At 42.8% G+C, this 13669-nt stretch overlaps 1 protein-coding gene across 1 annotated transcript in view; it reads right to left on the bottom strand.

Annotated features, from left to right (window-relative positions):
* Positions 1-12342, bottom strand: part of FBXL5 (F-box and leucine rich repeat protein 5) — a 37061-nt gene extending 24719 nt beyond the window's left edge. The window contains exon 1 of the mRNA XM_075091844.1: positions 12120-12342. Coding sequence (XP_074947945.1) covers positions 12120-12254 — 135 coding nt within the window. The 5' untranslated portion in view covers positions 12255-12342. The remainder of the gene's footprint in view (positions 1-12119) is intronic.
* Positions 12343-13669: the final 1327 nt, after the last annotated feature.

Raw genomic sequence — 13669 nt, 5'->3', positions numbered from 1 at the left:
GGACTGAGAACCAACAAATCGAGACAACACAAAGTTCTAGGTAAGACAGTAGTGCTATTTTTACACGTGTACTGTCACCATTAGTAACGTGTTTTAAAACTGCATTTTCCTTTGGTGAATGTAGAAAATTTTTATTTCCATTCTTATGTTTTATTCCACATGCAGCTTCAAGAATCCTAGCCTACAGCAACATACAAGAGCAAGCATTCTAAAAATATAAATATTTTAATTTAATTCAGAAAACAAGCCACTGGAGTATTCAGAAGAGTTTTATTTTATAAAGATTCTGGAATCTAAGTGTTTTACTAGAAATGGGAATCTGAGACATATGTAAGTTTTATGTATGAACATATATATCAAAAATAACCATAAATTGAGAGATCTAAAACTTCTATCATTTAAAAAGCCCAAATGCACTTATTCATTCTGACATTGCATTGCCACTTCCTGGCAATCACCAGCAATGCAAACGAAACACACTGGGCATCTGCCAAGTACTTACGCAACTCCAACTCAGCTGGGCCTCCTGATATTACATGGTTTACATCTGAGCAAAATTACTATCACTATGGGAAAAACCCACATTTACTTAACCTCATTGGAGACAGAAAATAGGGCAAAGTTAAGGGTTGGGGTTTTTTTTCCCCAGTATCTTTTAGACCAACTACTGACAGGTCAGAAAAACATGATGTGTGTTTGTGATGCACTGCATTAGGATTTGAAGCATGCATTGTTATGCATGTATCACGAATGGGAAAAGATCTTGGCTTTGAAGACCTTTTCTATCCTCTGCTAAGCTCAGAGGATGTAATATACAGAGCAGTGGTACTATACAAAGCTACAGGCTAGACTTTACACACTGAAAAGCAGAAGTCTGAACAAGCACAAGAGTTGGGTGCAGAAATACATCTTCAAGATAGCCTCCTCACCTCCAGCCATTTGTGATTCAGACCTCAATAATTGTGAAGTCTGATTTCTGATGTAGTATTTCTCTTGATCAAGGACTACCTCAAAATTGGTTCCTTCTTACCTGTAAGGATCTACAATACCTGAAGTCAGTCCCCAAAGACCCCATTTGCTCCCAAATGCCCAGCATACAAAATACCATCTTCTCATCCTTCTGACTCAAAACCTTTTCAGGACTCACACTTCTGTTGAACCTACCTATTACCATCCACATATCTGGAATAAATTTGTGCACCTAATTTAAGAATTCCTGTTATAAATGTATTGTTATAGAAGCTACTGTAACATGAAATGCTTGCATATTCACATCTGCTACTAAGGCTTCCAGCAGATATCCAAGAGATTAGGAACTATGGAGAGGATATTGAAGTTTAATGACTGTACTTGAATCAGCAATCAGGTACATTAAAAAGGTCAGCCGAAGCTGAGGAAAACTGGCTTTTCAGAGGATAGGTAGCCTAGCAACAAAGTCACTCGGTCAGATCTGTAATTTCATTACCAGGACTGATAAGTCTTACAAGGGGGGATCCAAGACTATTAGCAGACAGCAGCTGCTATACTCCAAGGTCCACTTTTCACCAGGTCTACACAAGAAAAACTAATGCAGGAGTTCAGTAGTGCAGAAAGAAAACCACCACCCCAAAAACTCAGACGGAGAATCCCAAGAGAATAGTGAGGGGGAGGAAATGGATTGCATTAAGGATATTTGCTGACTAGTCAAAAATATAAAGCACAGTGCACATGTGATCCCTGAGCAGGCTTAAAGTACACCGCACTAATCCGATTATCACAGCCACAGGTGTTAAGAGATACCTGGGAGCTTTCTGGACTTTTTAAGACATTAGATTTAAACAACTGTAAGTTACAGCACAATGGCTTTTGTGTTTGGAATGCAAACTCGAATTGAGGAGCCATACCACAAGAGTGATGCTGCCTCCTGAAGCCTCATGAAATTTAAGAATTCTACATAATCCAAACAGCCTGAGCAACAGGCCAAACAACAGACAGTCAACCGCATTGCAAATTCTGTCTGAAACACTTCAGAGGCCTTTGGCTGATGCAGGCATACTTTAGAAGTAGCCAAGAGCTGTTAAACTCAATATTAACTTTATTTATTAAGCCCTTACAAAAAAAAAAATCAGAACACCCCAACCAAACCACACCACAAAAAAAAACTACACCCACACCATACATCAACTTTATTTCACATAAACTGTGGAAGGCACATCAATAATCCAAAGGCTGCTGTGGTGCCCGCAGTGAAGCAAAGCACTAGTTCACAAAATATACCGAATCTCTTCCAAGGAACAGCATGAAAAGGAGATAGTCATACTAACCTAAGACTGCTGTTCTCCTCTGAAGTTCTTCATACTTAACTGGTATTTAACTTAACTTAGGGGTTTTGCAGTATACAATACTTAAAATCACGAAATAAAAACCAGAAATATTGGGGGTTTTCCCCCCTTGAGGCTGAAAGCAATGTGTAAACTAGTATTAGGATTATTAAGACGTAGATCTTAGAAGTTTTCTGCCATTGATTCAAGATCACGTAATTTCATCCTTCCTTTGCAGGAAAAAATAGTAACTCTGAATTAAGAAATCACTTGATATCTTTTTTTTAAACCTCAAATTATGCAATTAAAGAATAGCTATGCTTAGAAAAAATATCTTTGTAACTCCGACAATCACATACTGGTGTTCAGTGAGTGCTCAACTTTACTGGACTATAACAGAGCCATTAACATGGTTAAGGTGAGTGTACAGAGATGTAGCAGACAAACACCCTTCCTTACTGTAAGTTATTATTTAATTTTTGTGCTTCAAGAACAAGCTGACAATACCAGGAAGATTAACAGTAATTGCTATTTATACCACGCTTCATGTTCATGACGCTCAGCTGAAGGTAATTCTACATTCAATTCTTTCATCTCCTTTGTGGCTTTAGTGCTTTCATTACGAAAAATGAAGCTCTGTCGGATAAAGCCAGAGGTATTTCTATCCAAAACCTTGCGAATAAATAAGAAAGCTCAAGACTGCTAATCAAATCACCGAACAAAATACAGTATTACTTGGTTTCTGGAAGTGTTTTGTATACATGCCAATATAGAAAAATGTTTTCCTAGAAGAAGAAAATTAATTTTCCAGAAATTCTAGTTTACAGTGAGTAAACTGAAATAACTTATTTCATAGTATCTATGCCAAAAATACATTTAGTGAGTGGAAAACATTTGTTTCTTCCTTACAAACATCGACACATACTATTAACCAGCAAGGAGAAAGCCGCAAACAGAAATAAAGAAAAAGTACGCTGCTCTTATCAGACTAGCACAGCAGTAAGCAAAGCCTACACTATGTGCTAACTTTCCCAGTTGCAACTATCTGTTTACTCCCAACCACAAGCTGGAAAACAATAAAATATAAGGAAAGAGAACAGGAAAGGGAAAATTTATTTTTTCCACTCTGACCAAAGGTTTCACAAATTTAAATGGAATAATTACTCAAGGTTAAAGAATTTAAAAGCGGCTACAAATTCACAAACTGCTTTATTTCAAATGAAAGGGTTTCCCCATTTCGAACAACCACTAACCCTAACAAAATCAGTCTAGAATCTAAAAAACAATTAAGGCAATTTTTCTTCCTTTTCATGTATCACAAGTAATGTTTTCGATAGGTCATTCCTATATATTCTGCTTTCCATGTGTAACCACTGTGCTCATTAAGACCTATACAAACAGCTGATTGCTACTGGAGGTCTAATAAAGATATAGTATGCTTGATGATCAATGCAGACTAGATTTCTACCACTAGTTAACTTGGCAGATTTAAAACTCATTAAAAAAGTAGTAAAATCTTTTTCATTATGGAGCTGGCAGACCAATGCCAGCTTGCTCAACAACAGGACAAGGGGCAATGGGCACAAGCTGGAACACAGGAAGTTCAACCAGAACAGAAGAAAAACTTCTTTCCTGTGAGGGTGCCAGAGCAGTGGCACAGGCTGCCCAGGGAGGCTCTGCAGTCTCCTTCCCTGGAGACATTCAAAACCCACCTGGACACGGTCCTGTGCCCCCTGCTCAAGCAGGGGGGTTGGACAAGATCATCTCCTAGAGGTCCCTTCCAACCCCTACCATTCTGTGATTCTGTGACCACTGAGATTAAAAAAAAAAAAGTAACATTTTTAGAATAGCACCAGGAAAAAAGAAAAAAGCAGCATGGCATTATTAGTCAACTACAGCTTTTCTGTCTTACATTTTTAGGTTACTACCACTTCACATATGCAATAGCACTAAAATTCAAAGGACAGGAACTTGGACTCTGCAGAGATATTATCTCAATTTTATGAGCAAGAAAAGAGAGGGACAAAGACCATAAAAAGGTGTGCCTGTGTCAACACCAAGAGCATGCAGTTTCATGTTATACTTAATCTGCAGTTTATTATGGGGCAGGGAAGGAGGAGGAAACACCCAGAAGCAGTAGCCCTGCCCCTACTTCCAGCTGTACATTCCTACCACTTCCCTAGAACATGCTCCAGCAATTTTGCAGCTGCAAGATAAGCCCATTTGGTGTAGTGATCCACTAAGGTGTGCCTTTTCAGTGTGCTCGTTTTCCTCCTGGTCAGTGCACTAGTCTGACAGACAGCATGCAGTGACACCCAGTTGCATGCCATGTCTTACTTAGGAATCCACAACAAGAAGCTCAGTTTATACTGTCCCCAAGGAAGAACTACAGTGCAGAGACAGCCTAGCAAAAAGGATGACACCTCTCAGTGCCACCTGCTCCTTTGGTTTATCTTTATGTAAAGGTGAACAGTGAGAGAGTTAGCTAAATTACTTCATGCTCCAGTTCCGATGTATGAAGCCTTAAACCAGAGGAATAATACAGATTTTCTATCCTGGGTGCTTTTGTTGGCTGTGGGTCAACCCAAAATAATAGTAATTAGCAAGGCTGGCAGGCAGGACAGGATCTGGCAGAACTCAACAAGAACTCCAAAACTTTCAAGTGCCCGTCTGTTTGCTTAGAGGACAGGATTATATCGAGAAGAAATCTCATCAACTGTGTTGCAGCTTAACTAAAAATCTTGAAATAGCCTTTCAAAAAGAGGAAAAAATACCCCCAAAAAACCAAACAACAACCACTATATTAACTCAAAAGATTAAGGCATACAAAATGATTTGGTTTTCAAAGAGCACAGGCAACAGGGCAGGTAAAATCATGTACTCTATATTTTAAAAGGCCGAAGTGAAGCTGATAAATGCCAAGCATAAGAGCACAGTGGAGGTGGAAACAAAATGCTATTTTAATTTTGATTTTGGTCTTGTGTATCACTCTCTTGCACTATGTTTGCAATTTTGTCTAATGAACACCTGTAGATCAGATTTTTAATCATGAAGGGCTCTTCACAGAAAGACATAAATAACAATACAGGGCTGACTGCACCAAGATTTTCACTGATGCAGTTACTATAAGTGTCAGGCCCCCTTGGGGACCATAGCAGAACGCACAGCTCAGGAAGCACTGGTAAAACCAGCTGAGCTTCCTCCAGCATATGGCTTCCACAAGTAGAAGACTACCAGGGATGAAGGGACACAGGCTGTCACTGGGTCTGCAGAGATGAACCCAACAAAATACTTAAGAAAAAATCTAGTAGAGATATGAAATGCAAGGGCCTTAAATGAAAGCACAATGAACACTTGCAATGATACCATTACTTAGGTATCTGTCACAGCATTTCTCATATTCGCTCTAGATGCCATAGAAGACTTCTTTCCTGCTTTACATCCTCACACAGATATGTTCCCGCTAAGACCTGGCCTTTTGGCCTTCTGTCAGGAGGCATCTAAAGTCCCAGGAGTGAAGTAACAACTGCCTCAAGGCTCCTCCCCACTCTCCCACTGCAGTAACTCACAACATTAAAAAATGCTTTTGCACTTCTGCACCAGTCTCTGCAATTTCCTAACACAACCGAAGGCAGGCACTGGAAAAATTCACCACTGCAGCTTAATCCACCTTGGGCACTAACTGCAAAAAGCCAAGTCTCTCGAGAATTACAACTTATACTTTACTTGATCAGTTAAAGCATATTCTAGGATAGCTGCATAAAACCTGTATGAACACTGATACACATTAAATTACAGTCTCTAGCTTTTCAGAAGGCATTGGTTTCTCCTTTTTTTTTGTGCCACAGAGTAGAGGAGTGTAAGTTGTTGCTTAAAGCAGAGAAGGGCAAAGGTAGGTTATTACTGCTCTCCAGAGCAGGCTGAAAGAAAGGACAAAAGATCAGAGCAATATGTGAAGGGTGAACACAAAACTTTTTTCCTACAATTCAAGGGCAACAATAGGTGCTAAGCAATTACTTGCAAGAAACATTGCTACTGTGTCTGGTATAAGAAAATACCCTCAGGTTTTTCTTATGAAGGCAAAAAAGAGACAAAAGGGCAAAGCGTCAATTAGGTAAGAAAAAATAGGTGTTTTGCTAGACAAAAAATAAAGAAACAAAGAGGAGGTTTGAGGTGGCAACAAGAGCTAAAAGTGTCCTGAAAAAGGGAGTGAAATTGCTATGCAGGTCTGAAGAGCCTCACTTAAACTCCAAACATGTTTTATCACAGTTGTCCCCCATTTCAGACCTCCTTTGCCGCTTCACTTAAAATGCATTTGCTTTAAAATGTAGATATGTGGAAAACTTTGTCACTTACAGATTCATCTTCAAAATATTCTTCTGCACGGCAAATGTATTCAAAGCTGTGATTTCCCAATAGGTATAGCAAGAAGTTACTGAACTATTCAGCATCCAGAAGCTAAGATGGAAGGAGGGCTCATAGAGTCTCTGATGAAAGACTCAGAGGCAAGACAGAAAATTGCCCACCTGTCTCTGGATGCTAATGAGAAAGTTTAATTTCCTTCTATCAAGATGGAAGGAATTTCTTTCCATGTTCTGCCTGCAGTGATACTGTAGCCCATCGTTTGCAGACTTATTAACACTAAGCATCCTAAGTAGCTGTTTAATCATTCTAAACATAGGTGATGGCAAGTGCTCATGCTACAGAATCTTAATTGGTGATAAATAGCATGTTTAAATCACCACACACATTTGAAACAGCAGTGGAAAATGAATGGCAGTGAACCAAAATACTGATATAGGATTTCAGAATTAGAACAAAAGCTTTACTAACGTTTGTTGTTTAGAAACAGACTTCTTTGTCTAATATTTCAGATTTCAGTCCCCTTTGCCGCCATTAAAAAATGTAATCATAATGTGGTCATCTTATTTCCTGCCCAATGCTCTACCACGTCAATTCAACTTAATTCCCAATAATTTAGAAGTATTTTCACTCCTAAAATGGTTCACCTGCAATATCTTTATTGTAAGAACATCACAAACTTAACACATGAAAAAAATTCGTTCTCTTCAGCACTGTCCAAAGCTTGCAAGGGAGCAAAACAACTGAAGCACTCTAGAAGGCTACTGAAATAGACAAAGGTTAAACAGACACGGGAGTTATCAAAAGAAACCATTATTAGGAAATAAAGAGAAGAACTTCTTAGCTACATGGAATTTTGAAAAATCCTACAATAACAACCCAGAATTTATCACTGCAGGTAAGTAGAACAGAACAACATTTTGACTTCAAACAAGGACAAAAGACACAGTGAAAGAGCAAAAAAAGTCTATATATACTTAGATAAAAGAAGAAAAGGGATACTTAAGTCAACTATTTAACAGGAAAGGCAGAGATGACAACAGCAAAATTAAATGTCATCTTTGTTCAAGTCTTCATGAGGAATTTAATCAGGAATAATATTTATGGCAATTAATTTTTAACAAGGCGTCAGAAGTACAGGCTAGAAAAGAAGAATGTTAGTTATATATTTATACAAGTTCAATGCATTCAAGTCAGCAAAACAGGACAAAATTGATCCAAATTTCCTGGAAGAACTAGCCAAAGTAATTACTGAACCATGAGCATAACTGCAGAGATCTTATGTAGAAAGGTGAGATCACAGAAAACTGAAGTCAGGCAAACAGAAGAAGGACCTTAGATGTTTTTGATCAAACACTCAAAGGTTTCACAATAAAGCTGAGTTATTAAAGCAGCTGTTTATTCCTGCAGTGGTTAGTCCTGTTCCCTTCTCCCATACTGTCAACCTGGTTCTGGAGCTTGTTTGACCTCTCATCAAGCCGGTTTTACTGAATCACCTTTCACTTCAGTGCACTAGATGAACTAGCTGCTCATCAAGGGGCCAGACAAGCACTGAGGATACAATCAACAATTAACCCTTCCAGCAACGGCAGCCAGTTGTTAGATCCACTCAGTCACAATACGAAGTCTCACCCTAGTTTTGAGAGGCAGACAGGAAGACATGAGAACAAGTCATCAATCACCAATAACTGCATTACAGCATTTAGAGCATGACTATTTTTCCTATTCCTTTTCCTAAAGCAGCCTAAATTTCCTGGGCAATTCTATAACGCAAAGATTTGAAAACATATTCTTCCGCTGTAGTAACTTCACAGAACAGCAGGAAGTTTGAAACCCCATAAAGCAGTACTAGGTGTCTTGTCTCTGGGGAAGGGCGTAGCCAAAATTTAATCGCAGTGTGTATCTAGACCAGAGCCTGCTACTTTAGTAGTCCAGATCTCAGAGCTAATGAAGTAACAATCGCCCAGCACAGACTTGTTTAGAAAAAAGAATCTGATTATTTCCTTTTGATAAGGCAACCAAACTACTTAAGAGGAAGATGACACGTTACAGATCATGATTTCCCTAAGGTTTTTGATACTGTTTTGCCTTACAGCAAACTAATACTGCCTACAGGAAATCGCAGGGTAGCTCAAGCACTTGCAAATAGTGCTCTCAAGCCTCAGCTACCAATGTTTTCAGCCAAACCACAACAGGACTTTTCAGTACGGGATCAGCTGAAATCTGTGCTGCCTCATGACAGATACAATACTTTCAGCTACAGCTGGGAAAGCAGGAAAGCTGGTAACATATGAGTTGCAGATTTTTGAGTGCAGGTAACACAAAACATAATGCAACAACAGAAACAGTCTCTACTGGACACCAACGTACTGACTTGGACAAGTACATGTGTCTACATACAGGATGGAAATCCAATGACAAATATGAAAGCAAATTTGAGTACCAGTCTGCAGAGAAGCATGGGATTATAGAGAAGCACGAAGTGAGCATGCTGCTGATGGGGGGGGGGGGGGGGAGAGCTTGCAGAATAACACATCCAAAACATATCTGCCCTACTCAACACCAGCAGTGTCCCGTTCTGCAGAACAGATTTCAGGAACACAGACATAATTAGGCTGAGGTTTCACAGTAGCTTAAGCCAATCTAGTTGCTGGCTGTCACGGTCCCACCCTCTGCCTCACATTGGCTTCAGTACTCATCTGACCAGTCCTTGCTGGCAGCACTACATCAGCATAAAAAGTACCCCGCTTCAGAGAAAAAAAAAAGAAAATTTCCGCCAGCTTAGATCCTTTGTGAGTCACTTCAAGTGCTGATGGGAGCAAGAAAGGCATGCAGTCGTAACAGTGGCAGTCAGATAGCTTAAACTGTTACAGAACAGCAGTTTAGCCCTGACAAAAATCAACAAGTACACTGAGGTATGGAAAGCATGACCCATATGGTGAAGCAGAACGCATCGCTTTGCTTAGGCCAGAAAACAGATAACTAATATGGAGGACACAGCTACAATTTGCAAATCGACACGAGATCGTTCTGAAAACGAAGAATGGTTCAGCAGAGACAGGAAAACAGAATCTGATCTATTTGTAGCAAAGATGACGTCAGGCATTAGGAAAAGCATTTTAACTATAAAGACTGCCTGCTGTAGCACTCCACTGCCTACAGGGGGGCACATCCTCTGAGGACTTAAAGAATCTACTTATCAGAGTAGGCAACAGATCTGACCATTTTGTGGGTTTCCTTACTGAAGAGAATTTGTTATTTTTATTATCCAAGTGCAGGGCACTGTGTACAATGCAGGTAAAAAAATTAAGAATGCAGCAAAAGTATGGTGAGATCTCTGCTAGCAACAGTTAAAGGAGTAGGATAACTTTCTTAATGCACCAAACAACTGACTGACCGTTCTGTCTCACATCAAGTCCTGGAAGAACAAAATAAACTGTGCCTCTCTGTCCTAAAGGATTATTTAAGTACCTACATACTTTACCCATCAATAACATTACAGCTGTTCCCCTGAAAAGTAAAGCATAGACAGACCCATTTCACCCTCACTAACATTGGTTGGAACTTACTAATTCAGCTGCTAACAAACAGCGACTATATTACAGCGTACAGGGAACATGGGGAACAGCAGGTAACACACAATTCACAAAATTAAAGATCCCTCAAGGACAAACTAGATTTATAAAGAGCATAGCTTTACAAGTTATAATTGCCATATAAGCAGAACTTAAGTCTTATTTAATTACAGCATCTCGATCACACAAGAAGGAAAGCCAAACATAGTTCAGAGTTTTTTCTGATGCAAAGCTAGCGTTACTGAAATACAAAGGTCATAGGCCAGGCACAGTCATTGAGTTCTGAAACAGGGTTAAAAGATGAAAGATTGAGTACTTTTAAGAAAGAAGAACCATTCATTCATACATGCACTTCTTCAAAAGAGAAAGGAGGCAAGCAAACTCCTGTATAAAAATTTTTAGAAAGTGAGAGATTATGTTCATTGCAAGCGGGATAGTTTTAATCAAATTTGCCAATATTTAGGAATACCAACCATTCCTGCCCAGGGAGTTTTACTTTTATCAAGTCATAGTAAACTTGGTCAAAACTTTGTGGGAGGCTCAATAAAAGTGAGCTAAATGTTGCTCTAGAAACAAAACCCAAATGACTACAGTATCCGGAGGTTCCAACAAAACCTGTTCCGTTGCCATCAACAATATGCCAGTCCTGCTGCTGGGGGTCGGGGGGCAGAAAAGTCCCAGGTGTTTGCTTCCCTTCACCTAAAATCCACTCTGTTAAGATGTCACAAGTGTTCATGCCGCCACAGATTAAAAATAAAGCAAACACACTCACAGATAAAAGGCAAAGCAGCATTACACAAGGTCTCACCTTCTCCTCCCCCCAAGACCCTCTGCTCAGCCTGTTCAGTTAGCTAATCCAGCAAAAAACGACTCGTGTTTTCTTCACCCGATTACCAAATTGAACGGGCTCACAAGAAGGGACCTGGTGCAGTACAAGGTGGCATGTGGAAAACAGGGGGAGGATGCTAGAACTGCCCCAGCCCGCTGGCAGCAGTAAGCGAGTTACATGAGAGACGGTATACTTCACCCTCCTTTTAAATGCCTGTTAACCAATCTGGTTCTCCAAAGAGCCATTAATGCCCCGAGATGGGAGGCACTACTTCTTTCAGTACGAGTGCTGGCTTTGAAATATCTACCTGAAACCCTTCCATTACGCTCGAAGCTGCTGCAGTAAAGTTTGCCTTTCAGGTGACGCATCAGCCTTGCTGACTAACTGCTCTGATGCAAGAATAAAAGTTACTTTTGCCCGCGAGTAAAATCATATGTATTTAAAGTAAAACAACCTACCTAGGGTATCTTTAGGCTGCTCACGGATTACACGCTGCGCATGCAAACGCACAGGCAGCCGCCGGCAGGCTCAGGGAGCCCCATGCGCAGCGCCGGTGCCTCGCCTGGTACCGGTTAATTAACGAAAAGCGGCGGGGCTCGCAGCCGGCCCCCCCGCCGCCCCCCCGGCCCCCAGGGCCACCCGCTCGCCGCCTCGCGCCCCAAGGGGGGAGGCTGCTCCGCCGCGGCCGGCCCCGGCGCCCGCTCCCCAGCCCCGGGGGTAGTCCGTGGTACGAGCCGGCGCCCCGCTTGCCCGCGGCCCGGCGGGAGGGCAGGCAGTGGGAAGGCGCGGCCCCCGCGAGGGAACGCCGCTCCCCCGAGCTGAAGGGGACCCCCGCAGGGGCCGGCGAGGAGCCGGCGGGGCTCCGGAAGCGAAGGGGGCCCCGGCCCGGCCCTGACGGGGCTGCCTGCGGCGGGAGGGCCGGAGCGGCCGGGAGCCCCGCGGCAGCGGTGAGAAGTTGGCGGCGGGGCGCTGACAGATGCGCGCTACCGAAATCCTCCCCCCCGCCTCAGGGGAGGGGAGCGGAACGGAGCAGAGGTCGCCCCCACCCGCTACCTTGTCGCAGTAGAGCCCCACGAGCTGCTTCATCCGCCAGTGCGGAGCCGAGAAGACATCCACCTCCTCGGGGAAAGGAGCCATGTTCTCCCCATAGAGCCCCGGCGGTAGCTGCGCTAACGGCGGCGGCAACATCCGCCCGGCGCATGCGCGGCCGAGGGCGCCCCGCCGGCCCCAGCCCCACGTGACCGCGGCCGCCCTGCCAGCGCAGCTGCCACCCGCGCCACCGCCGCGCGCATGCGCTGCTAGCCCCGCCCCTTCCCGCCGGGCGCTGCGTGGCGAGCGGCGCGGAGGGACCGCGCCTGCGCGGTACGGGAGGATGGGCGGGGAGTCTTGGCGGGAGGTGGGGAAAGCTTGCATCACGCACACACCCTGAGGGCGTGACGGTGCGTGGGGAGTAAAGGCGATGCCGGCAGGTGAACTGGTGTTTGTGAGGGAAGGCGCATGATGTGTCCCAAACTGGCCGACGGTGGGGAGTCTGCACCCAACTTTTCACAGGGGTTGTGCCAGATAAGCAGATTAAAGCACTGAATTTTTCGTGGACGAGTTTAAAGGGAGTCTTGGTTATTTTCTACCGAAATTAATGCAACTGAAAAATTTGGGCCCAGACTCTTTTCAGTGGTGCCCAGTGACAGGACAAGGGGCGATGGGCACAAGTTGGAGCACAGGAAGTTCCACCTCAATATGAGAAAAAACTCCTTTCCTGTGCGGGTGCCAGAGCAGGGGCACAGGCTGCCCAGGGAGATTGTGGAGTCTCCTTCCCTGGAGACATTCAAAACGCACCTGGATGCGTTCCTGTGCCCCCTGCTCTGGGTGTGCCTGCTCAAGCAGGGGGGTTGGACAAGATGAGCTCCAGAGGTCCCTTCCAACCCCTACCATTCTGTGAAAAAGCTATCATGAGATCCAATGACTGCAAGCTAAAGGTAGACAAGTTCAGGCCAGAGCTAAGGTTTGGCTTTCAAGGCTATCAAACCGTTGGAACAATTTCTCCGGCGGTGAAATTGGTTTAAACATCATGTGAAGCATTTAAATCAAAACTAAGAACTTAAATTAAAAATGGCTGTGCTGAGTCAGATCAGAGGCCCTTCTGGCCCAATGTTTTGTTTCTAGAACTGGCCGGTGAGGAAAGGCAGCTCAGTAGGGGATGAGGTGGGGATTCTAGCAGCTGTTGGTCTTATTTCCATTCCCTCTGGGATGTTATGACAGGTCATCTCTTTACTGAAGAACACCACTGAGCAGCACCCAAATCTTCTTCCTAAAGTTTATGAGCCCTAACCTGGTGTATCCTTGGAGAAAAGCCATTCCAAAACTTAGTATCCATCTTTATGTCATTTTAGTTTATACTGTATATTTTAAGTGGAAGTTTTAGTCTTGATGCAAAAATCAGTGTCAATTCTGCCCTGTTCTATATAGAAGATCACATCAATGATGCTTCTAGTTTTGCTTAGACCTGAAATTATTGAGCAAAATTTGGTTGCAGCGAAGTGATAATAATAAAAAAATCATTGACTTACATGGATAATTGCACTCTAATCCCAAGCCCAAAGCAG

This window comes from Phalacrocorax aristotelis, chromosome 4 (genome assembly GCF_949628215.1).
Source record: "Phalacrocorax aristotelis chromosome 4, bGulAri2.1, whole genome shotgun sequence".
NCBI classification, from domain to species: Eukaryota; Metazoa; Chordata; class Aves; order Suliformes; family Phalacrocoracidae; genus Phalacrocorax; species Phalacrocorax aristotelis.
The sequence above is the reverse complement of the archived record's forward strand: the minus strand, read 5'-3'. Positions and strand labels throughout refer to the sequence as shown.